Source organism: Astyanax mexicanus, chromosome 17 (genome assembly GCF_023375975.1).
Source record: "Astyanax mexicanus isolate ESR-SI-001 chromosome 17, AstMex3_surface, whole genome shotgun sequence".
Classification (NCBI taxonomy): Eukaryota; Metazoa; Chordata; class Actinopteri; order Characiformes; family Acestrorhamphidae; genus Astyanax; species Astyanax mexicanus.
The window spans coordinates 38499427-38526484 of NC_064424.1; the positions used below are offsets into that span (position 1 = coordinate 38499427).

Genomic DNA, 27058 nt, shown 5'->3' on the forward strand with positions numbered 1-27058 from the left:
GTCACCTACAGCACATCATTTTAACCTAAAAATAAAGCTAAATAAAGTCCTAAATCAGTTTATCTGGTAAAAACTCAAATTACAGATCCTTTGCGTCACTCACCACAGACCAGCTGCCACTGTTCAGTTTATTCCACCTGCTTCGGAATAGTTGCTCACCCTCCACTTTAAACTATACAGAAGTTTACAGAAACTGTAACTAGCAGTTGCTTTCCTCATATTCACCTAACTATATTAGACCCATGTGGATGTATAATAACTGTTTATCATTCATTTATAAGTACTCTGATCAGAGGAGGTAAGAAAAGTCTTTTCCAATTACGACACTTTCTCAAAGAACAATGCACCTTTTCTAATACTTGAAAAACGAAAAAAAAAAAAAAAACCATTAAGACCAGTAAATAGCTAAAATTGAATTTGGTGACTTCCTCTATAAAAGAGGAAGCATTGGTGTAAAACATGGAGGAACAACAGTTAAGTTATTCTCTTGTTTCCTGTGAACACAAGACCAATCAGACGCATGCCTCGAAACAGCCCATCAACAGTTACCCAATGATTTCATTCTAAGCGCTATAGTGAAACTCAGCACAGAGGAGTTCCCAAGCAGGATGAGTCAAAACTCTCTGTCTCTCTTGCACACACACACATACACACACACACACACACATACATACACACCCCATCCATTGAATAACCGTAGTTAAACTATTCTCCCTTTGAGGAGACTTCAGTTATTTTCTTTTGTTCTTTTTTTTTACATAAAAAAAATCAAAAGTATTTTTATGTATTCTTCACTGAGGGCACCTAAACTAAATTAACTTAAAATAGTAAAGAAAAAGATTGATTGATACACGGTCACTTTACACACAGTAATTACTTTTGAATGGTCTGCCACCACAGAACTGTTATGTGCTGCAATACTACCATAGGGGGTTCAGATATGTGACATTTAACACATTTAATAACAACACAGTATACAACTCCATCCTCATTTACCCCATTAAACAGGTTTTTCTCATTGTTTACAGAGCAGAACTAGTGCTGATGTCTGAGATATGTCACAACAAACGGATGTGGTTCTCAGCTTTAGACACCCACACACAGGCAGTTACACTGTGAGAAAATGAGAAACAGGCCCAGACACAGAACAGTTACATTATATAACAGTCTAGGTATGTTGTATTTGCAATAAAATGTATTTACTGTATTTTAAATGTTCAGATGCAATTTTACAAGCCTATTTACCACCCTGTCAGGTAACAGTTTTGTTTTTTGGGGGCTTGTTTTACAGCTGTGGATATTGTCTCTCTCTCAGCCTCTCTCTCTATCTCTCACTCTCTTTCTTAGCCTCTCTCTCTCTCTCTTTGTCTCTCATTCTGTGAGGCTCTCTCTCTCACTCTCTCTCTCTCTCTCTCTCTCTCTCTCTCTCTCAGTCACTTGCTCCTCCCCTCACACTCTCTCATGTGTGTGATAAAAATAGCCTGGCTCTATGCTCTGCTTGGTGACACAGCGGTTCAGACAGACCGACTCAGCTGCAGAAAACCCATCTATGCACCCTGATCTAATTCCCAGGCCTGTGTTTGGGTGTGAATATTAGCTTTATTATTAGAATAACAATAGTCCTGGGGTTATTTCAGGTTAGGCAGTGCATTTGACATAAAGGAAGTCATCAGCATATGAGTAATATAGCCTTAAACAAAATAACAAAGTGACCCAATGGCCACTACTGTCTTTCAAGTTTACAGTAGCTGGGCTGATATAATAAACAATGCAAGATCACAATGCAGATTTTAAATATATATTTTATATTGACCTTTTTATTTTACAAACCATGCCTAAAAAGTGAAAATCAACATGATAAAAAGTGTTCTAAAATACTTTGCTTCATTGGCTCTAGTGCTGCCATGCCCTAATATCCGAGTTGTTGTTACAGTGCATTGGGTGGGGTTAAGCTGCTGTTTCTTAGGCTTGTAAACTTGTTCATTGGCTGTTAATGGTCTACTCAGCAGAACAACAAATCTGAATTTGTGTTATGTGCAACAAAACATTAAAAATCATGATGTCTGTTGTAATGGATGTAGGATCTGAAAAGGTCAATGGATCATTAAAATGTAAAAATTGAAATTTACCCTAAACAAACAAGGCTAAAGAATGGGTTTATACTTTATGTGTCAGGTCTATGCCTTATCTAGGATGTAGCCTACGTGAGTGCCCTACATAACTGCATCTGTTTATGGGTGGTTGACATATTTGACTGAAAAAATGTTTTTAAAAAAATCTCTAAATGAAGTCACAGAAATCACTGGGTTATATTCTACCAACTCTTATCCTTCCTAATATTTATATGGTCATGTAGTTTTTTTCTTGAAATTTACATTTATTTATTAGTTTATAGTCTTGGTGACTAAAATTGTCATATGGTGTTACATGAATGTTATTAATATTGTAGTGTATTAAATTAAAAATGGGCATAATGTGATAATTTTAGTCAATTGATGCTGATTATTTATCATTAATATATAAAAGTGTAGCATTGTTCAAGTGCAAATATGTAACCTTTTGCAATATTTTTTATTATCTACACACATATAAAGATGTTTAATTGAATTCTTTCAATATACTTCACATTATTTTGGGAATACCTTTTTATAAGAAACAAAATTCTTGTTACCTTTGCATTTCCCATATGTCACATTAAAGAGTTGATAAATAACCAAAATCCTTTTTTTTTCTGAATGTCACACCATATGACATGGTATTACGCCATATGAGGAATCACACCACACAACAATCTGTGTGCAAAAATCTGTGTTAGCTGCATTTAGCAAACAATCAAACTTGGTTTGGCAAGTGACTAAAATCCTTTTTAGTTACAGCATAATCACAAAATTGTTGAAGAACAAGTGAATTCTACTCAAAGTAGTGAAGAATTTTTATAAGACATACTGCATACTAATACTTACTGTATTCATTTTCTAGTATTTCCCCACGCCCTTGACTGAAAGAGAAGGGAAAGAGGGGGGGGGGGGAGTTCGGGGCAGCTCTGCTAGAAAAGCAGGAAGCTGAAGCCCCCCACACAAAGAGAAACAGGAAGAGAAAGGGAGAAATAAATGAAGGAGGAAGATAGGGAGGAGGTGGGTGCGAGGTTGTTCAACACCCAGGTAGAGTGACGGTTTATATAGGTTGGAGAGTGGGAGGAGTGAAGGCGTGGATCAAACTCCCAAAACTAAGTTGGAAAGGGTGAGGAGATCGGAGTAAAAGTTGAGGAAGAATTAAGGCAGAGAGGTAAAAGGAAGAACGGGTAAGAACAAATGCTGGTGAGATGATTAAGGCAGTGCGGAGGTCTAGGGAAAGAAAGACAGGGAATTAATTAAGTGAGGTGTTCTGAGGTGCTGCCAGCCTATCCGAATATGGAGTGTTCTGGAATAACAGCATTGATAATCGGTTGAAGTGGAGTATGGTGTCAAACAACTTGTGGAATGATGCGTGTGGTGTGGTTTAAAGGCACAAAAGAAAAGGCCGTCGCTCTGCATCGCATAGCAGGTGCAACCAATGAAGGTACACGGGGTGCCAACTTGACCTGGGGAATGGAAGAGAAGAAGGTCAATGATGGTTCGGAGGACGAAGATCATGGCGAAGATGATGAAGGCAATGATGGTGACGATGATCGGTACATGACGACAAAGATGGCAATAAGGTAATTAGTGCGTTAATGTAATGATGATAATGGCGAAGATGGCTATGGTGATGAAAGCAATGATGGCGATGACGAAGGCGAGGACGATGAAGGTGGTGCAGATGCGACGTTGGCAAAGGTGATGATGCTGATGATGTTGATCACAGCGAAGATGACTGCAATGAGGGCAGTGGCGAAGATGATAATGCCGATGATGAGGATGGTGGTGATGTAGGCAGAAATGGTGGCGATGGTGAAGACGAAGATGGCCATGATGGTGGCGAAGATGATGGTGGTGACACAGGCAGAGATGGTGGCGATGATGACGATGGTGATGAAGACAGCCATGATGATGACGGTGAAAAAGGCAATGATGATGACGGCAGCGTTGTGGGCAGAGATGACGATGGTGATGAAGACAGCCAAGATGATTATGAAGATGGCAAAGACGAAGGCAATGGCGATGATGACGGTGATGCAGGCAGAGATGGCGGCGATGACGATGGTGATGAAGATGGCCATGATGATGAAGATGGTAGTGATGGTGGCGAAGACATCGATGGTAAGGTGATGAAGGCGAGGGTGAAGGTGGCGAGGATGGCGATGAAGGGGTTGAGGATGGCAGTGCCATGGGAGACAGAAGCCAGACGGGAAGCCACTGACAGGGCAGCAGGGGCCGGGGCGTGGCCTAGGAAGGAAGAAGGCAGAGGCATAGCCGAGAGGACGAGAGAGGAGAGAGAGAGAGAGAGAGAGAGAGAGAGAGAGAGAGAGGGGGGAGTTTGATGACAAGGGGAGGAGTTGGATACTGAGGGAGGGGTTGGATGATAAGGGAGAAGTTGGGATGATGAAAAAAATGGAAAGAAGAGTAGAAGAGGGTAGGGAGAGAGGAAGCAAGGGTTGAATACTTACCACGGGAGCGAGTTAGGATAATGGGGGGGTGGGGGGAGGTTTGAGATGACGAGGGGAAGAGATGGATGATGGAGGGGGGGTTGGATGATGAGGAATGAGAGAGAGAGAGAGAGAGAGAGAGAACAGACTGGGGTAGGGAGGATGGACAGACTGGTGTAGGGCAGGGATGAGAGAGAGATCATAAACCATGCTAACTACAATGTGACAATATAATTTTAAAGATAATATTGTGACTGGCCCCTGGGGTCAGGGGCATGGCCACTGTGACCCGGTAGTAGGAAGTCCAGAGATACACAAACACGGGGAGTAAATGAACTCAAATCATACCTTTATTTGGCTCAGAAAATGCCCTCCACCACACCCAAAACAACTTAAAGAAACATAAATCGGCCCAATGGAGCTCTAGAGTCTGTAGAAATTACTTAGTCTTCTTTTTTAAAGTCCGTGCAGCCTCAGCCCTGTTTGAGTTTATATACCTGTCCCAGCTGGCGGCTTAATCAGTCCTGATGCAGACCAGCTGGGACAGACAGGGTTGAGCGTTCCGGTGTGGGGCGGACCCGAGGCTCCCCCGCCTCCTCACTCCACAATATTGACTGAAAAGTAATTTTAGTGCAAAATAGAACTGAAGCAGGAGTGCTAGATATACTCGATTGTTTAAAAAACATAAAGAGCAATAACACCCTGTAACTGTCAGTGTCCTTCTAAGGTGTTGTTCTTCAAAGAAGGAGAACCCCCACTCCCTAAAGGTCTCCACACAATATCCCATTTGAAAAAAGGAGTATGGCTTCACACCATATGACATTCATTTTTGGGACAAAATGTTTTGGTTAGGGGTGGCTTCAAAATATTATGCCCAAACCTTTAGCCAAGCAGACTCACATGTAGACATTTTGGTTATTAATATATGGTTGATTAAACAAAAAATAAATTATTTTGCTTGTATTTATTCAAAATCTAACTTTGTGAAATGTGATTGGGACAGTCAAGCTATATGAGTTTTTGCTGGTTTGACTGTAAATTGTGAAAAAATTAAATGGTAATCCCATGAATGCTCTGTAAATTCATATAAAACATCACTTTCTGAACAATATCATCACAGTTTTTTACATATTCTACTATAATTTAAAAGAATTTGACACACTGGAACAAAATACTTCAGTGCTCGTATGTCGGTGACCCCCGGCTCTTTTTTAAAATTAGCCAATATTGTTATATTATTTATATTAAAAAAAAAAAAACATCTGCCTTTGCCATACAAAACAGGCCTGAAAGATGGGTGCAATGCTCAGAACGCAGACTATTAGGAGCCACTGTCTTGTCCTAATTTCATGTACTGAGCAAAAATTGCTGACAGGGAATGAAAAATATTGATTGTTAAAGTAAGGGAATTGGACTGATGGCCACAACAAAGTCCAACACTTACAGGCCTCCTTACTGTTAACCTGTTCTGCCTGAAGAACAATTGTGCTAAAAGTAATTGATTTCTTTTCCTTGCGGTAACATACAGTACAACATAAACAGAGACATAAAATAAGCCTATTTTTAAGCCATTCAGATGTGGACTTTGTATCTTTGTCCTGCTGCAGAACCCAAGTACGCCTGAGCTTGAGGTTACGAACAGATGGCTGGACATCATCCTTCTGGTAAACAGCAGAATGTGTTTTTATTTGAATTTATTTAAACTACGATTAGAGATGCTTTTACCCTTTTGAGACATAGTGGTCACTGATAAACCTATTTTTTTCTCATATTTCACTTTCCAGTTGGTTTTAAGAGGAAATCTCATTTTATGACCGTTAAAAATTTAGCATTCAGGAAGTGATGTGAGAACTGTAATTGTTCTGGAAAGCTATTTTTTGATTATATCTGAACCAATTACTGAACCAATAACAAAAGCAAATTTTGCTGTGCAAGCTGAAGACATTTCCTTGCTTTACTGGCTCTTTGAGTCATATAAAACCATCAGACTGCTTGGATCTAAGAAAGAATGACAGGCAGGTAGCCAGAATATATAAGGCCACATTAACCCTTTTAGACCTAAATGATGGTAACTAAATAACTAAAGTGTTCTGAATCATAAAGCATTAATAAAAATCAGCTTGTATTAATTTGCCTTATTTGAGTTGCTGTTTTTTTTCCAGTGCAGTGGGCAAGGCTAAGCAACTGTTTCATTGGCTGGTTTATGATCTATTCTGATGGACAACAGGTTCATTTAGTGTTCTGTGCAACAAAACATTAGAAAAAGGAAACTACGTGATGTCCATTGTAATTGATGCAGGGTCTGAAAGGGTTAAACACTTATTCCAGTTTAAACAGATTTTTTTACATGGTAGCATTTGCTAAACTGTGGAGATTCATTGATTAACGTTACTATATTTTGTTCTTTTGAACATTTTTGAAAGATCAAATGTTTTCTTTGTATTTCGTATTTTTGTACTTTTCATGAAACAGAGTCAATACATGCTCTGGAAAAAAGGTTTGTTGTGTCTCCCAGCACTCAAGTCTCAAGAGCATTAAGAAGAAACCAGGACACAGGCCGTTACACAAGGAGAGCAGGACAGGACTGTAGAAGGGCACTTGCTTCACTGGGCTGAATGACGAGTAGTGGAAACCTAGCTGTGAGCTGTCGAGGGTTAAAGGGAACTTCTCTCTCTAAGTTTGTTTTTAGAGAAGTCAGTTGGAGGGTGTTTTTTTTTAGTATTCAGGTGTGTGTATTAACAGATGGTGGTTGCGTAAGTCAGCTGTTGTCTTCCTGACTTTTCTGGCCAGTTCCACATCCACTTTAACACAGCGAGTAATGTCCAGTGATACTATGACATATCTCACTTACTGGCAAGTATCTAATGGTGAGAGATGCCGGCTGGTTTAGGGGAATCATCCCTGCTCACTTCCCTCCTCGAGTTAGTCCCTCTGTCATTGCCTGGCATCACCCTCAGCACAACTGGGAAACTACTCAAGAATCTGAGATTAAAAACACACAGATGAGGCTAAACTCACCCAGACTGTTACCAGAGGCCTGAAACCAGAACACTGTTCCACTGAACACGGAGACTACTGTACCACGGTCAAATCACACTGAAAAAAAGAGAAATATGTCTATTCAGAGCCTGATACTTTTGGCAGTAAAGTGTATCTTTTAATATAAAACCAAAGTGTGGGCTTATAAGGTGGTTAAACAATACGAAAATATGATAGTGATTTAAACATATTTTTTATTCCCATAACTGTTACGAAGGCGGGAGGGATGGACGTAAGTGTATGGAGTGAATTTTGTGCCAAAAGTTTTACGTAAAAAAATAAAATCCACAATCAAAATTTTAAGAATCAAAAGTAAAACATGTATGTTGCAAATTCAAAAGAGAAAAAATATATATCAAATATATATATTTAAATATACTTGGTTATTTTATTATTCTTTGCACTTATTTGAAAATTATTTTAGTTTGGATTTTGCCAGTCTTTGCTTTCATTTTTGGATTTTTTTGGATTTTCTGTGGATTTTGCTGCTAAAGACTTTTGCTTCTGGAATCTCTCCTTTGCTTCTGCTTCATTTTTTTGGTTCTGATTTTTGGCACACTTTTCACGGGTGGGCGGGGCTTAGAAGAAGGCGTTCCCCTTTAATCTCTATTGGTCACCTACCCTGAACCCTCGTCTGAGACAGACCACGCCCACCCCGCCAGCTTCAAGCGCTCTTCCAAACATGGCAGAGCGAACGGGGTTCAGCTCACAGCAGCACCAGCAGGTACTTTTCCAATTAAATTTCATACAGACGTTATGTTTAAAGTTATATTTATTTTTTAAGTAAGTGTTTAACTCTATTAAGATGCTCATGTTAGCGGGGTGTGCTAAATATCCATGCTTAAATTATACTAGTTAGTTAGTGAACACTAACTTACCTAGTCAGTGAGTTAGCTAGTTTACCTAGGTCATCTGGTCAGTGAGTTAGTGGGTTAGCTAAGCTAGTTAGGTTACCTAGTCAGTGAGTTAGCTAGTTAACCTTAACCAGCACTTACTTGGCTTTACCCTGGGGCATAATAACTAGCTTAGCTAACCCACTAGCTCACTGACTAGGTAACCTAACTAGCTTAGCTAACCCACTAACTCACTGACCAGATGACCTAGGTTAAGTAGCTAGCTAACTCACTGACCAGATGACCTAGGTTAAGTAGCTAGCTAACTCACTGACCAGATGACCTAGGTTAAGTAGCTAGCTAACTCGCTGACCAGATAACCTAGGTTAACTAGCTAACTCACTGACTAGGTAACCTAACTAGCTTAGCTAACCCACTAACTCACTGACCAGATGACCTAGGGAAACTAGCTAACTCACTGACTAGATAGGTTAGTGTTCACTAACTAACTAGTATAATTTAAGCATGGATATTTAGCACACCCCGCTAACATGAGCATCTTAATAGAGTTAAACACTTACTTAAAAAATAAATATAACTTTAAACATAACGTCTGTATGAAATTTAATTGGAAAAGTACCTGCTGGTGCTGCTGTGAGCTGAACCCCGTTCGCTCTGCCATGTTTGGAAGAGCGCTTGAAGCTGGCGGGGTGGGCGTGGTCTGTCTCAGACGAGGGTTCAGGGTAGGTGACCAATAGAGATTAAAGGGGAACGCCTTCTTCTAAGCCCCGCCCACCCGTGAAAAGTGTGCCAAAAATCAGAACCAAAAAAATGAAGCAGAAGCAAAGCAGAGATTCCAGAAGCAAAAGTCTTCAGCAGCAAAATCCACAAAAATCCACAGAAAATCCAAAAAAATCCAAAAATGAAAACAAAGACTGGCAAAATCCAAACTAAAATAATTTTCAAATAAGTGCAAAGAATAATAAAATAACCAAGTATATTTAAATATATATATTTGATATATATTTTTTCTCTTTTGAATTTGCAACATACATGTTTTACTTTTGATTCTTAAAATTTTGATTGTGGATTTTATTTTTTTACGTAAAACTTTTGGCACAAAATTCACTCCATATAAGTGCAAATATTTTATTTAAACAAACAATATAAAATAAAACAGTAAACAAAACACGGGTAACGCAAAAAACTTACAAAAAAACAAGGCAAGTAGAATATAAAACTAGAACAAAGACTAAGAAACACAGACTACTAAACTAAGACTAGGATACATACGGACAGCAAGGATACGAGGATACAAAAGATACAAAAGACTGGACACTGAACATTCAAACAGAGGGGCTTAAATACAAGAGGAGAGTGAGAAACACCTGGGCTTGGATGACGAGGGGGCGGGGTTACAAACAGGACACAGGTGAGAACACTAATGCTATAGGGCAGGGCTGGGGCGGAGCTAGGGTGGAGACAGATACTAAATACAATAGCACATGGCTGGGAAACATGACAGGTAAACAGAGGGGCAGGAGCACAAGAGACCAAATGAGGGAGAAACAGAAGACAGACATGGGCTAAGGTGTTACAATAACTATCAGGTCTGGGACATATTTTTTATAGTTTAATTTAATAAATAATTAATTTTAATAACCTTGGACTTTTGTAAGTTTAGCTCCATTTTGGTCACCCAGGTAGTCCTGTTTGTGAGGCAGCTTTAGCTTTTAGTCTAGTACAGATCCCATCTGCTCACCCTGGCTCTCACTTCATCACATGCCATTTGTGAGTTCCCCTTGTGTAGAGAGTAGCAGAGTCTGGAGGTGGCATGCTGCTCTGTTGTTTTTTACTGCTTCGTGTGCTTTTGCTCTGGCTTTGGCTAGTAGGCTTAGTATAAAACGTTTATGTAACTGTTTTAAATTTTTTTTTTTTAATCAATGACATTCACTTTCATGTTTTGTACACATCTCTAATTTTTGAGCTACACACAGAAAATACAGATTGCTGTCATATAACCAGTGTAAGTATCAGCGCTGTGTTTCAAGAAAGAATCCAATAACCCAAGCCTCCCAATCATCCTCTCCAACCTTTCTGAGCCCAGTGTGGTGTCCAACACTGCTGTCAACATTAGTTGACAAATGTTTTATTTGAACTCATTAAATTTTATTTCTCTCAATTTCTTTGGAAGGCATTACAGGCCTAAGATTCAGGAATGAATGTTCATTAATAAATATCATACCAATTAAAAGCCAAAAGCCAAAGTAAATATAATAAACATTGTTTTGTTTATTGTTTTGTTTATTACCTGCATGCGTACTATATTTCATATATACATATTTTTCTTTCTACTTTACTTTTAAAATATAATTTATTATATATGTATTTATTTTTTATTGATGCATTTGTATTATTGTTGTATTTATTACTATTTCAACACATTTAAAATATTTTAGCACTAATTTAGAATCTGTGTTTTATCAATCTTAATTTCTTGTTTTAGAAAGAACCACTGGCAGATTCGGTACATGGAGATAGAAAGTGTTTGTGTGACAGCGATATTAATATCTGAGCAGTAACCTTCATTCAGTCTCTTCCTGTTCAGCATGCTGTGTGTAGTTCTACTGCATCCAGCACAAATATGCACGCAAACAGAATGCAGCTAACTCAGAACGCTGCTAACACTTTCACAATTTTCCAGTCCTGCAGAGCATGCTGCTTCAGAACCAGCTGAGATAATAATCTCCACCTCCACAGCCACCCTTCCTCCACCCACCCAAGCATACTCTTTACAGGGTACTGCTGAAACCGTCAATACATCTTCTAATGTCATCTGGTCCAGCTCAGCAGCATCCCACGCCAAGGTCACCCTGCTGCTCACGGCCAACTCTGACCAACAGTTACCCAACAAATACCCCACTGACCCTGCTGTCCTTCTCCCACCCAACATATCCTTACTTTACAGGGTAAGCTTCTTATTATCTATTGTGAATATGCATATTAATTTTTATTGCATTGTTATGGACAAAAACACTATAGGATTTTATTATAAAAACACATTTGTGATTATGATGGATGAAACAGAAGTTTGTGGTGTTTTTTGTGGAATCAAATAGCCTAGAGAGGGTTGTACTGTTTATAACAGTAAGAAATGTTCCTTGGCTTAGGACAGCAGTAGAACCCTTTGTTGCTACACTGAACTGCAATATATATATATATATATATATATATATATATATATATAAACCTATGATAAATACATCTTCTAATGTGATCTAGTCCATGCCAGGGTCACGCTGGAGCACACGGTCAGGTCTTATCAATATCATCTACAGACGATCTGAATGAATCATCTCACTTCAAAAGCCCGTTAACTGCATTTGGCTAATAGACCAGAAAAAAGGATACAAAACAGTACAAGATAAAGGGTTCCTGCACTACCTTTTATAAAACCCTTTCACCATATTGATAAAAACCTTCAAGCAAACAACAGTTAAAACCTTCAAAAGTTTAATGAATACTGCAGCAGTTACCTTCATTAATGAATCTGTAAAAGAACATCCTATTACCCCTTTAATATCTTCTGAGGTTATACCTTTAGAGGGTACATTGAGCTCTGCACAACCTTTAATCTACTGAAGAACCCTTGAAGAAGCCATTTAAAGGGTGCTTTTTAAGACTGAACACTGAGAGGTTTTTTAACCCTGTAAAGTCCAAATTTTACTTTTTTTATACCACTGTTCTAACTGAATAATAGCTCTGTTGGCATTCCTAAGGGCGTAATAAACCTTGATTTCACTATAATATCTCTTAAAAACCTGTTCTTTTTTTACAGTGTATATTTTTGAAAGTCAGCAGAAAATTCCTGTCGGTTCAACAGAGAAGGTTGCAGAAAGAATCATATCACAAATCACATAAACAAAATTAATAAATTTAGTATAAATGTCATTTATACATGGTAGAAACTGTGATTCTGTATTGACAAAAGCGTTGCTTCATTTAAACTATTCAGTTTCCTTGAATAAAACCAGGGAAGTAAAGGATGATGTGGAAAGAAAAGGAGAAATGAATATAAGTCAGAATTGCTTCACCACCACACAATGAGCCGACTGCACAGCTGACCAGCACGGATTGGGCTTCTGCAGTGCTGACGCACTGGGGTTACTAGAGGGTAACAAGTATGCTCAGGATTTCCTGATGCCTCCTGCAACTGGATTAATTACAGAGTAAAGAGTAACACTCTGCACCTACTGCATTCTCTAGGACTAGGCTAATACATTGCTTCCCTTCCAAGATGCTCCTCAAACTCTGTTCAATTCTCTCCTTAATCCTCTCAGTGGCTGCCTGACCTTTTTCTTTGTGTGCCTTCCTTTCCCAAGGGCCTTGGTCAACTGCAGCTTTTCTGAACGTCAATGGACGACTTCGGCTGGTGCCACCTTGAGGGGCGGTTGCTTAGAATGCAAGACCCGCCCCTCTCCCCATCTGCAACGCGTCACCAGCAATTAGGCTTCACTGCCACCGGGATTACAGCCTATTAGTCCAGGATGCAGAATATAGGCAATGCTGTGCCATAGCTATTTAAAGCCCCCCTGTGCTCTCCTTTCATCAGCCCCTGCAGATCCACCGGTACCCCATAGCTGTGCCTTAATCAGTCTGTCTCTAACTAACTAAACAAAGTGAAAGAATTCAGCAGTACATCATTTTAAAGCCATCTGCAGATCGTCTTCACTCAGTGCCTGAATGTAGAGATTTAACAGACACTTCAGATACACACATAAATGAAAGGTCCTGACTCAACGGCAGCTTTCCTAAATGCAACAGAAAGCAAGCTGAGCACAAACAGTAGCAAAGCAGCATCACTTACAGCAGTCGGACCCAGGCGATGCATGTGCATGTGTGCGTCAGGGCTGCAGGTAAAACTGCACTCACAGACCCAATGGTGAAGCACTGCCTTCTGCCTCTGGGAGATTACAGTACACGAGGAGTGCTGAGTGGCAGATGGAGAGAGGCAGGGAGAACAGCAAACGCGAAAGCCAATTCAGACTCTCGTGAGCCTGCCTGGCCACCGTATCACACCACCCTCGGCAGATGCAGCTCGCCTCACTCCCCCACCCTCCCCCACCTCATAATCCACACTGCTCTCCCTATCCTTGACTACATGATACACCGGTCTTAGTTTACAGGGCATGTGGATGATACACCTCTACACACACACACACTCACGCAGACATCAGATACACACCGCAAACACAACGGCACACTTCAGTACACCTGCTCACACCACACACTGCATTATACATATATTAATGAATTACAGCAGTGCTGAACACAGACATCATCTGCATTCATTTCATTTCTATTATTTAAAAGAACAAAGTTCCTAATTTTGGAATGATGAAACTCGTGATCTGTGAAGTTTCATTAGGGAACCAAAAGTGTTTATTTCCTGGCATCGCTGCTGAGAACCAGACAAACAATATGTTAAGTGGCTGGCATTTTTAAAGCATCTCTCAAACAAGGTGCTAAAAGAGTTCTTTAAGGGATGCCATAGAGGAACCATTTTGGTTCAATAACTAATCATTTAGTGATTCTGATTATTACCTGATATGAGTTTGAAAAAGACACACATGCTTTCTCGTCTATGGCATGCGACCAATGCATCACTAGACAGCATCACAGTACACTCATAGGAAAGTGCCAAATCACCAGCTGTAATACATCAGCAAACAGACGCCTGTACTGACCAGCATCACAGTCGGAGTGATGAGGCGAGAGAGCGCCACCTACTGTACCCACACAGAGAGATTATGACCTACTGTACCCTCTCGGATTCTGGTTGTTGATAGAGAAGCAACATGACCAGGAGTTCAGACAGGCACATAGTGTCAGTGTAGTGCAGTGTCACCAATTATTTTTAACTACTACAACTATTTCATTAATGTTTCTGTATTGGAATCAGTATGGTATATGATCACTGATCAGCCAGTATGCTGATGTAATATATTGAAACTTACAGGACTAAAGAATCTGCAGCTAATATTTGAGTGGCCAGATACCAAAGGACACTTTTTGGCCTTCAGAGGTCTTGCGAAGTCCATGTCTTGAGAGAAAGAAAAAATGGTTTTCACTGTAAAGAACCCTTTAGGTTATCCTCAAACGGAGTTTAAACAAATGATCTTTGTGATGTGACAGAACAATTGGCAGTTTCACAACCAATGCAGTAGTCTAGACAACTAAGGTGGAATTTAATGCTTTAATTTGCCTCAATCAGCACAACTAGTTTTAAATGTACTGCCAGCTAAGCAACATCCATTCTAAAACTGTTGACAAATCTGCCAGCGTCCAAATGGCAAGCTTCTCCTTCTGGCCCGTAAAAACCACCCTGACCACTTTCCCACATATTTATAGACATGTTTGTGGCTTACATGTAGACATAATAACACATGACGGTGACATGACATGCTGATGTACCGATAATCACGTTTTTTTGGGGTTCTCTGAATGATGATAGTACAGTGATTGGCCCTTATCAAAATCTGATAAAGATCTTACATGGTTCCAACTCAAGACCAGTAAGCTGAATCCACTATTTAACCCAGTGATTGATTATCTCCCTGAAACTCACATCAGCACAAAATTTTTTGGACAATTTTATTTAATCAATGAAAACTTTTCAGGAGTTTTTTATTAAGATGTGTCCAACCCCTCCTCTGGTTGACCTGAACAGCACAAAAAAAACTGCTGGCTCATATCTGTATGACTGAATGCACTTCACTGCTGCAACATAATTGGCTGATTAGATAATTGGATGAATAACAAGATCCATTAGCATCACTTGATTTTTTTGTCACTTTGACATTAGTATAACAATGGTTATCTAAACTAACAGAGCATTGCAGAATGTCCAGCTCTGCTCATAGTGATGTGATGAACGAAGACGAGTGTACTCTAAAAATGACTGAGGTGTCCTGCTGTAAATGATTGTGCTAGTATGCAGAGTGGTGTGTGTATTAACCTTAATTTAGACTTGTGGTTTAAATATAGAAACTGAAAGTGAAAGACATTGCTGGTGACATTTTTGTCAGCAGCAACTTATTATGTATTAATTTACAATTCACATTGTTTGTTCTTGTCGGATTATTCTAATGAAATGCTGTTGAATGCTGAAAGGGCTCTTTTTAAATGTTTGCATGGACCAGAACAGATTCTAGAATGCCCAATTTATTAGAACATGTATGTGATGTGTGTTATTGTTATTCTATCTTTTCTGATATTCTTTATTACTAAAATAGATTTTTGGACATGGCAGAACATTAGTGGAACCTTTAGTCCACTAATTATCCAACCTTTTCTCACCATTTAATGAGTTGTTTAGAGTTTTGAGTTCCTGAAGAACCACTGAATATAATAAATTAATATTTTATGGGAGAAGTGATCACCCTGCTGTCTGACTGTCTGCGCATCCTTGTCCTTATGTGCTCCATATTCACCTCCTCCCCCAACACACACACACGACCTTCAGTGGCTGTTCATAACTCAGCCTTCAGGTCGAGCCCGTGTGCCGCGGGGACTGATCTCCCGCACCTGCGCGTCGTGTCGCGAGCGGTTGGTGGGTGATGTGAGTCTTGAGCGCTTCATTATTAAAGAGGGGAAAAAGAGCAGGTTTCTCACGCGCTCGAGCTTCTGCTCCCTGCATAATGGATGAGCGCGCACACATGGCGGGCGGAGCCGGTGCAGCTTCTGGAGTGTCCGCTTGCCATCCGCCCGCGAGCGCGGGGGGGCATCAGACACGCGCCAGTGGCGATCTGCAGACTCATCAAAGACTCACCGCTATCTCCTCCAGCGCGAGGCCGCGGCCGCGTGGACGGTGGCTGCGGTTATCGCAGGAAGGGCGGTGCGTTTCAGAACCCCCGTCGTCTGGACAGCTCCCTCCAATCAGATGCGCCCTCACGCGCGTCACCGGCGCGCTCCGGCTTTCCCTTTCACACCCGTATTCAGAAAAGCCGGTTCTGATTGGCTAGGACGGTCTCACCTCTCATTTGGGCGAGGATCGGAGAATTGGATTGGCTGCGTTTCGCCTAACATCCCTAGGAGCATCCGGTCTCTATAGGCTAGGATTGGTCAGCAGAGACTCTTGTCTTCCGGGCTGGGATTTGCTAGCGTGTGCCACCTCCTACCTTGCGATTGGCTGAGACAATGACGATGTTAAAAACTATCCTTGAGTATGAGCTGCCAGCCAATCCCCGTTAAGAAACCCCGCATTTACCTGAAAACGGGTGGAGCCAAGTGGAGCCGCTCTGCGCCACCTCCATACCTCCATCCATCCATCCCTCCATACCGGCATGAGGCTCAGCGCCATTCAAAAAACATACAACTCCACCATTCATACTCCCCCCATCACACCATTACCACTGCCTCGCCCTCATTGTGATTAAACACGCCGCAAGCCTTTTTATACCAATGCTCCTCCATCCCTCGTGCGATTTAGCCTGTATTTAGCATACAGTCTGTCTAAAGGTCATTACGCAGGAGAATGGAGAACCCAGAGAACACTGCGCATTAAAGACACCAACACAAAACACTATCATCATCAGCGCGCAATCCAGCCTTTCTTGACCTCGTTGGAAGGTTCAGCTCCACTAATCTGCAGCAGAACATTACGAATAAGCCCATCAGCTCACCTGCAGAGCCGCTGCTCAAACCCGCACACAACAAAACACCGCACATACAACAAACCCGCACACACAATAAACCCTCACACACCAAAACCCAGCACACAGGTTTACAATCCCAATCACACTCTGAGCGCAAACTGATAAAACACAAAGACTTACCCAGCAGAATCCAGAGAGAGCCAGCAACGAGAGCAAAGGCTAGCATGACTCTCTCTCTCTCTCTCTCTCTCTCTCTCTCTCTCGCTCTCTCGCTCCAAGAGCGCAGACGCAGCACAGGCTCAGCTCGAGCATCTACTAGAGGGATGAGTTGGGGAGGGTGTTGGGAGATGGGGGAAGGGGGAAGAGAGGGGTTGAGGGCTCGGTAACCTGCCCTGCTGCTGCCCGAGCCCGGTCACCTCCTCACTGTGGTAATAAAAACAATAAAAGAAGAGATGACCATTCAGACTCACCAATGGAGGACGAGCCCCGAACCCCGGGGAAAGGGGGGGGGGGGGGGTTGATGGGGCGAGAGGTTACACAAATTGCTCAACATGGACTTAGGCCTTTACAATGCAAGCTGAATGTTTGTGATTGGCATCACCTCAAAACAACAATCAGTGCCTGAACACAGCAAAACAAGCCTGCCAATACACACACAGCATGTGTAAAACTTACACTGTATTTATACCTGTCCTTATGTCCAAAATCGAACATTTGTCACTGCTGGGTCCACCAAATTTTGACACTGGCCCTCAGTGTGTAGTGATTCCCCCTAGGCTACCATAGGTAAACATGATCATATATTATAAATGACTGCCTGGCCTTTATGTTGTAGGCTGTAAGAGCAACCTGCTCCGTGCTTTTTTTTTACTTGGCAAGAGCACTTAACTTCCTGTGACTGATCATGACTGACTATAGGTGGTAGCTTCTCTGTAAGCTGTTTGATGGCTCTCACTGACAAACAAACATATTGAGTCAGATCAAATTTGAGGCTAAAGATTGTAGATTTACACAGTTATGCTTAGTTCATGGAGATGTTTCTAAATGCAGGATTCAGGATCACCAGTTCAAACAATTGTATGTAAGTACTGGGAGGTACTCAGGTTAGCAGACACAAGTTTAGGACAATACATTTTCCAATGGGGCCACATGATAATCTGGTTCTGTTTTGGAGGGCCGGACAAACAGAGAGATCTTAATTTGGCTTAATGTAAATTGTATCTATTTAAAAAAATCAGTATTATTGGTAAGAGTAGAATAGGAAAATTGCAGTTGTTCAGTATTTTTTTACCCAACATTTTTTACAAACAAAAAAGTCAGATAAGACAAAAATGTCTGCATGAAAAACATGAAATTATCCATTTTAGTAACTTTATATCAGTTATTAATCATACTGGTAGTAGCATCATGTACTTGGTCTGTTTTACTGCTACTGAGTCTATATTGTGCAGAGTGGAGGGAATAAAGACATGTTCTTCAAATAATACACTATGTTTAAAAATTGGACCCTGCAGGGTATTTCAATGTCACAGTGATCCAAACCACACATAAGTAAGCAACAAGAAACATCAGAAAAATTCGACCATTTCTAACGCAACAGGCCACCCATCCTTGAACAAGCAGTCTCACGCCTCGACTACTGCAATACCATACTAACTGGCCTCCCGGCCTGTGTAGTAAAACCACTCCAGGTGATTCAGAATGCAGCAGCACGTCTGGTCTTCAACCAGCCAAAATGGGCACATGTCACTCCACTGCTCATTGAGCTTCACTGGCTACCATTTGCTGCTTGTATCAAATTCGAAGCGCTTACAATCGCCTACAAGGTAATGATAGAACAGCTTCTTCCTACCTGCACTCACTCCTGAAGGCTTACGCTACCTGTCGGCCGCTGCGCTCCTACAGTGAACATCTTCTATTTTAATTGTAAACAAAGTCATTAAGTATAATCTAATCTAAAATTACATTTTGTAGGGAAAATCTAAGTCATCTCAAAAAAAGCTTTACAATAAATTAATGGTTTCTCTGAGACTTTCCTGAGACTGAGAATTGCCAACCTTACAATTAGGATTATATTTAAAGTTACATTATTGCACAGTAATGTTCATGCACAGTTACACACAGGATGCAATAAAGTAAATCTGAATAAATCGTGACTTTAAAAAAAAAAAACAGATTTAGCACATACCATATTTTCCAGAATATAAGCATCCTTAAAATCCTTTAATTTTCCCAAAAATCTTCAGTGCGCCTTATAATCCAGTGCGCCTTATGTATGACTTTTACCAGTCAGGTTGTAAGGAGCAGTAAAGTCTATCCACTGAAGTACAGTGTTATACAGGTGTTTCAGTTTCTCCAGCAGTATTAGCATAATGATAATATTGCTGCACCCAGCTATAGTGGAAATTTGGAAATCTAAGATTACTGTAAACAAATGGAAGCGTTTTACTCACCCAAATAAACAGTTTTCATGTTTGTAGATTAACATCACAAATGACATTAACATATATATATATTTTTTAATTACAGTTTTGTTTACTTAGTTTAGCTTAGCTTTTCAGAACTCGCCACCCAGTGGCGAGACCTGCTGAATTAGAAGGAAAACATAGAGAAAACCCCTGTGTCTTAAGGCCCTGTCCCACTGCGATTGCGTCTAAATATCCACTAAAGTACGTCCAAATTTCAGTGGACGCAGTTTAGTGGATATTTAGTGGATATTTAGACGCAATATGGACGTAGTTTAGTGGATATTTGGACGGCACCGTCCAAGTGGACGTAGTTTAGACGTTGCCATCCACTTTAGACGCAAAAGTGGTTTTGGTACCTCCCAAAAATTTCGGAATAGACGGCGACTAATATTGACATAATTTAGTGGATATTTAGACGCAGTACGGACGTATTTTAGTGGATATTTGGACGGCACGTACAGGTGGACGTCGACGTCCATAAAAATATTTTTTGCCGCCTCCTCCTCCTCCCGGTCTGGTCCAGCACATGGAGGAGTATGTTCTGCTGCTGCACCATCACTGCAAGGAATCTGTGGTCCATGGCTGTGTAGAAGAGAATAGATGTGCTCTCTCTTGTAGCTCAAGAAGAAATGATGATTCACTAGAAAAAACAACCATATATAGTTGGAAGTCGACGTCCAAAAAGTGGAAGTCGACGTACAAATTTGGAAGTCAGCGTCCAACTTCAATTTAGACGGAATATGGACGTAATTTGGACGCAGTGCGTCTATATTTTGGACGCAGCGCGTTCACTCAGTGGACGCAGTGTTTTCTGATAAATTTGGACGTACTTTAGTGGATATTTAGACGCAATCGCAGTGGGACAGGGCCTTTACTGGTGTTGCATCATGCGCCTTATGTATGAAAATAAACATGCTCCTTATAGTGCGAATTTTTTTTTTTTATTATCACCACAATTAAGAGTTCTGAGACAGTTAATTCCACTCGATTCCTGTTAAAATATAAATTGGCAAACACTTAAATATTCAAGGAACTTTTAACAGTGTATTAACCATTTCATGTTAACACTTTCAAACAGAGAATTTATTTAAAAATGTCAGATTTACTGATCTGGACAAATGGTAGTAGTTGTTTATGTGTAGGTGATTTGAAATTATGTATCTGAGTTAGACCCAGCTTTAATAAAAAAAACACAGTTCTTTACTACATTCTACATTATTATTTATTATTACATTATTAACTGTCCCCAGACAACATTAAAAACATATTTCTTCTCTGAACAAAAAGGCAAAGTGAGAAATAAAAATGAAGGAGGTTTACAGTAAACACAGTGCCTCAGTGTTAAACTCTAAATGAAGGTGTTTACATCTTAAAGTCTGTCTTACATGGAAATGTATTAAAATAAGTGAAATCAGTGCTCAATAATATCTTTGTGAAAAAAGGGTCACGTGACATAATGATATCATAATAGTATCATAATAACAGTAGTTTCTCCAAGGCTCAAATAGTAAAATCTTATGTACTATTTCTACTCATACTTAAATATAATCAATGCATTCTTTAACAATTAATTAAACAAGAAAATTATCATAACCATATTTTGAAAACATTTTTTATTAAAAAATATTTTAAAAACTTTAGTATTCAGCCATAATAGTGATATCAGGAACATTATCATAACATTAGTTTTTTTTATCAAAAATAAGTTGATACACCACCGTAAACTAGGGTTTATGGCCAAAATCAGCAGCATTATACCAGATGACTGGAGCAGTTTTTTTTTTTATTCCACACTAAAAAAAAACTAAAAAGATAGAATAAGACCTTTAATACATAGAGAGAATTTAAGCAAGATCTCCACAAACTCCACAGATCTATTCATCATTTCAAATAATTATAAGTACTGTTCAAATAATTACATGAAATTATAAAAACAATTGAACAACACAAATGATGGGAACACATCTTCAGGAAGTAATATTCTAAAAAGCTGCATAATCTTAGACTGGCACAAGAAGCCAAACTGAGTTTTTACTAGGACAGAGATCTAGCTGTTTGGATACATGTTCTCTTGTCAGTGAAGTGAGATCTTAGGCCATATTGATCAGTACAATGTATGGAAGAAAAGGCGAGGCTTTTTTATCTGGATGAATACTTTGCACTGTTTATATTGTTTACACATTATAATCAAATTCATGAATGCTATCAAGGTGCATCACAGTTAGTTTGGTGCACCTTGGTTTCCGAAAAAACACTGCCCTTAAAATAACAAAGTTTGGAGTTACTATTTAAAAGTCTTTTTCCACTAAAATAAATTTATTCTTGTTCTTTATGAAATACTATAGGTCTCTCTAAGTTGTATATGTATGCTGCACATGAAACGGTTTCTCAGGCTCCATTGTCTGCAGTAGCTAGTAAAAGAAAAGCTTTAGAAAAACGAGTCGATCAAACAGGGGCGTAGCAGCAAATTCTGGGCCCTGTACACACTCAATGTCAGTGCGCCCCTATCCATGCCAGCACACAAGGAACGTGAGCAAAAAGACAAATCAGAATTTTCATGGGCCCCTCTCCCTACTTGGGCCCTGGGTAGTCAGGTCCACTTTTCCCCCCACTACTACGCCCATGCGATCAGAGAGATGTTAGGGTGTCTACTTCAACCAGTGAGTTCATGGCCTCGCCCACCGCGGCTCAGGAACGCCCACAGACTGCACTGAAACTGGGCTGCAGCAGACCCGATTAGTCTCATTAGTTAAGAAGGAGCTTTCAGCTATATTTATACCAGCTAGTTAGCATCAGGTATCTTATACTATAGGTTTAAATTGAATCTCAGGTTGATTCCACGTTTTACCGTGACCTTAAATATACACTAGGAAAGCACGGTTTAACAAGGCAGCTCAACTCCAGAAAACACCGGTCAAAGCGGGCGCTGTTCAGGTCGGATTTTAGGATACAGAGCGGACTCTGGGGCTTTAACATGGTGAAACTCCCCAAGCACCGAATCACCAAGTCTCACCAAGAGGAAAAAGTTTAGTAGTGTTAGTTTAGCTGAAAGAAATGTTATCAATGCTGCGGTGCTAGTGTACGCATTGATAACATTTCTTTTCAGCCTCACGGCCGTGCGTCAGTGTGACATTAAGGGAAGTTTAAGGGTTAAATTTACCTAGCCCTCAGTGCTATATCTTTATAATTAAAGGCTGTATCTCTTAAAACATGCTGTCCTTTGAGTTTATAAGCTGTAACTTTGACTGTGGGAAGGCAGGTAGGCTTTCTCTGCTGCAGTGCTTTTAGCCAATCAGAGGCAATAGGTTTGCATGTATGAATGTTTATGAGCAAGAGCCAAATCCTGTCTTTCTTCAGAGACCAGGATTCAAGATCTAAAGGAGGGCTAAATAGAAATACCTGAGCACTTTTTTTCCACATAAAAAATGGCTCACATGGGATTCATTCATACTAGACACCACAACTAGATGTTTTTAAATGAATAAAAAACTATGGAATGAGACCTTTAATATAGAGAGTAGCTGTGGGGTTCTGTTGTATATTTCTGTTAAGCTGATCGCTGCTGAGGTAGTAAACAGCTGGCACTCATCTTCTACTCTGCTGTGACTGCATGACGGCCTTTGCCAGCCTAGTATAGATCTCTATATCCAGATATCTCACACACTAGCCGCCTCGATAACCTAGACACAAAGCTTTCATGGGTTGCCAGATTGAGGACAAAGTGACAAGCAATGACAAGTATGAATTCGAGCACTAAAATGTTGAAATAAATAAAAAGGCCTACACTACACTAGTGGTTGTAATAAATTACCTAGTTGTGGCTCTGTCTTCCGGGTTTATCTGAGCTCTAAACTCCATCTCCATCACTCAATCTCCATTCCTACTCCATCATCATATTTACTTGCATTTTATGCAGCTTTACAGGCTGTGTTCAACTTCTGCTAAAACAGTTTGTTATGCTTTCATCCATGATTGCAGCACACTATTTTTCTATCTATAAATGGCAAACCAGGGAGGGTGTGGAAATGGACTAAGGGAATAGTGGTGGGCATGTTTGGAGACAAAAACCAACAAAGCCCATGACAAGCAATTAGAGCTAAATTTAGGTCCAAAAAAATCCAGCCTGACTTTAATCGAACCTATGAACTTTCTGTCCGGTCCCGTCCTACAAACTGTCATTATGAGGACAAGCCCGATTTAAATCCCACTTTTTTGTAAGTAGAGTGTTAAAACCAGAGACTGTAAAAAAAGATGGACGCCGTGTCACCGTTCTACGGAGCCCGGGAGGGGCCGTGGATAAAAAAAACAATTAAATCGAGTGAACGATGTAGCAGTTCGTGCTCACGTTTTCTTTAATTCGAGTGAACGATTTGCAATTCGTGCTCACGATTTCTTTAATTCGTGCTCACGATTTCTGTAATTCGTGCGCACGATTTCTGTAATTCGAGTGAACGATTTCTGTAATTCGTGCTCACGTTTTTATGCGCAATAAGACAAGAAGCTCGGAGGGAAAGGAGCATTTTCTCTCTTGATCTGTTACAGGGGTGCAGTAATGATAATCAGTTATCTACCTTTATAACCTGCTGTTATTAATGCACTAGTGTTACAGTTAGATGTACAGTACAGTGAGCAGATTTTGCCTGGTGGTGGAATCTCTACAGCGCGTGGGGGAGAGCCGTCCGCGGCATCGGTTCCCCCGCCGCCAGACACCTGCCGCGCGCGCAGGTCTTCACGGAGCTTATTTACCAACAATGTAGACAAATACAGTCAATTCCAGTCATGATAAAAGGAAACAAACATTACTAATGCAGGATAACTGTGTGTTATTAAAACCAGATCAAAACAAAGTTATAATGCAATGTGGAACTGTTTATAATTTCTTATTTTCAACAATAGTATAACGTAAAGAAGTATAATTATATAAATATACAGCTATAAGACTTAGGTCCAAATGTACACTGTAAAAGTTAATAAAGATAATACAAAATTAATGCAAGGTGTGACAGTTGTCTATGAATGGCTCATATAAGAGCTGCTTTAAATATGTAACACTATATAAAATCAAAATAGCTGGTCTAAAATACTATTAATACAATGTATTAAGATATTTAGTAAATAGGCATTTCATATAATAATTTGGATCAATTTGATAATTTATTTCAATATGTTTCCTAAAATAATTAAGTTTCTATATCTGATGAAATGTCCTGAATATCTGCTTATTCTCAAATCACAGTGTCCTGCCCAGAAACATGCCACAAGCTTCAAATAAAAAAAATATAATAATTATAAACTTCTTAAATGTATATTTTCTGAATTATGTGTTTATTTATTATACAAATTATTAAAATATAGATTAAATCTATCATAAAAGTAATAATGATGTAACCAGATTTAAGAAGGTGTGCATTTCCTTGGAGGCTGGCTGAATGTTATTTAGAAATTAATAAACACATTTGCACATTGCATTATAACTTTGTTTTGATCTGGTTTTAATAACACACAGTTGTCCTGCATCAGTAAAATGTTTGTTTCCTTTATTCATGACTGGAATTGACTGTATTTGTCTACATTGTTGGTAAATAAGCTCCGTGAAGACCTGCGCGCGCGGCAGGTGTCTGGCGGCGGGGGAACCGATGCCGCGGACGGCTCTCCCCCACGCGCTGTAGAGATTCCACCACCAGGCAAAATCTGCTCACTGTACTGTACATCTAACTGTAACACTAGTGCATTAATAACAGCAGGTTATAAAGGTAGATAACTGATTATCATTACTGCACCCCTGTAACAGATCAAGAGAGAAAATGCTCCTTTCCCTCCGAGCTTCTTGTCTTATTGCGCATAAAAACGTGAGCACGAATTACAGAAATCGTTCACTCGAATTACAGAAATCGTGCGCACGAATTACAGAAATCGTGAGCACGAATTAAAGAAATCGTGAGCACGAATTGCAAATCGTTCACTCGAATTAAAGAAAACGTGAGCACGAACTGCTACATCGTTCACTCGATTTTATTATTTTTTTTATCCACGGCCCCTCCCGGGCTCCGTACCGTTCTCATTCATTCAATGAAAATGAAGCCAAAATCTTCAGCCATGTTTGCGATCCTGAAACCCGATCCTGAAACCCGAGTCTGCGCAGTAGAGACCAGAGTAGGGAGAAAGACTGTGGAGAGCTCCTACTCATTTGAATAACCCCACCCTGGTCACAGGTTATTGGTCCCACCCATAACCAGGCCTTTTACAATAACCACACCTTTTTGAATAGAGCTAACGTTTTAAAAAACGAATTCTGTGGGGATAAAAAAATTGACAATATAAGCAGAGGTTACACTAGCTGTTGCATTTAAATAATGGAGGTATAATTACAATATATTAGAAAAAAAACGTGATTGAAAGTTGTCTGTTTTTCCATTGAAACCTATGGGAATGGGTGGAGTTACACAGCTTTCTGAAACCGAACAGCAGGGGGCGCCCGACCTGTGGTGGCTTCACTTTTGAGAGATGATGCTCTGTCCAGCTATACACAGTCTATGGTTAAAACTGACAGGGCCAAAGGAAAGTGGTGGGGAAAAATGGGGGCTTGGGCAGAGAATCTAAAGTCTACAAGAGATGAGCCTGTGAGTGGAGTGGGGGTGTGGGAGAAGAGCCTGTGAGCGCAGGGGAGGGGGGTGTGGGGAAGGAGCCTGTGAGCGGACTGAGGGTGTAGGGAAGGAGCCTGTGAGCGGAGTGGAAGTTTAGGGGAAGGAGCCTGTGACCGGAGTAAGGGTTGTGGGGGAGGAGCCTGTGAGCAAGGTGGGGGTGTGGGGGAGGGGCCTGTGAGCGGAGTGGGGATGAGGGGGAGGAGCCTGTGAGTGGAGTGAAAGTTTGGAGGAAGGAGCCTGTGACCGGAGTGGGGGTGTGGAGGAGGAGCCTGTGAGCAAGGTGGGGGTGTGGTGGAGGAGTCTGTGAGCGGACTGGGGGTGTGGGGGAGGGGCCTGTGAGCGGATTGGGGATGTGGGGGGGGAGCCTGTGAGTGGAGTGCAGGTTTGCCGGTTTGGAGGAAGGAGCCTATGAGCAAAGTGGGGATGTGGGGGAGGAGCCTGTGAGCAGGGTGGGGGTGTGGGGGAGGAGTCTGTGTGCGGACTGGGGGTATGGGGGAGGGGCCTGTGAGCGGAGTGGGGGTGGTGGGAGGTATTTGTTAGGGGACGGACCGGCTGATGACGCAACTCCCGCGGCTTTATGCTCAATCCAATAGCGCGAGGCTGTGGAAGCAGATGGCAGGCTGCAGATTTGGAGCACGTGCTCATACACAAGCCGCTTGTGGCCAAAGCTGCCCCTCCCTTTATACAGGGGGATACATATGAGTGTGAGTGCTTTGAGTTTGTGTATGTGCGCCTGTCTGTCTATCTGTGTGTGTTTGTGTGTCAGGCAGTCTTTCAAACCTTATCTAGATCTAATAGATGTCTTTTAAAACTACACATTGTAATTTTAAAGTATAAATTAGGTATACAATAA

General features: G+C 40.6%; 1 protein-coding gene across 3 annotated transcripts in view; it reads right to left on the bottom strand.

The window, feature by feature from the left end:
- acsl6 (acyl-CoA synthetase long chain family member 6) overlaps positions 1 to 17375 on the bottom strand; it is a 64725-nt gene extending 47350 nt beyond the window's left edge. The window contains exon 1 of one of the 3 annotated variants that reach the window (XM_049466765.1): positions 17274 to 17375. In XM_049466765.1, coding sequence (XP_049322722.1) covers positions 17274 to 17319 — 46 coding nt within the window. In that variant the 5' untranslated portion in view covers positions 17320 to 17375. Of the gene's footprint in view, positions 1 to 7582; positions 7605 to 13303; positions 13394 to 17273 lie in introns of those variants that run through there. The other 2 variants (XM_049466766.1, XM_049466767.1) reach the window with 2 other exon arrangements.
- Between the last annotated feature and the right edge of the window lie 9683 nt (positions 17376 to 27058).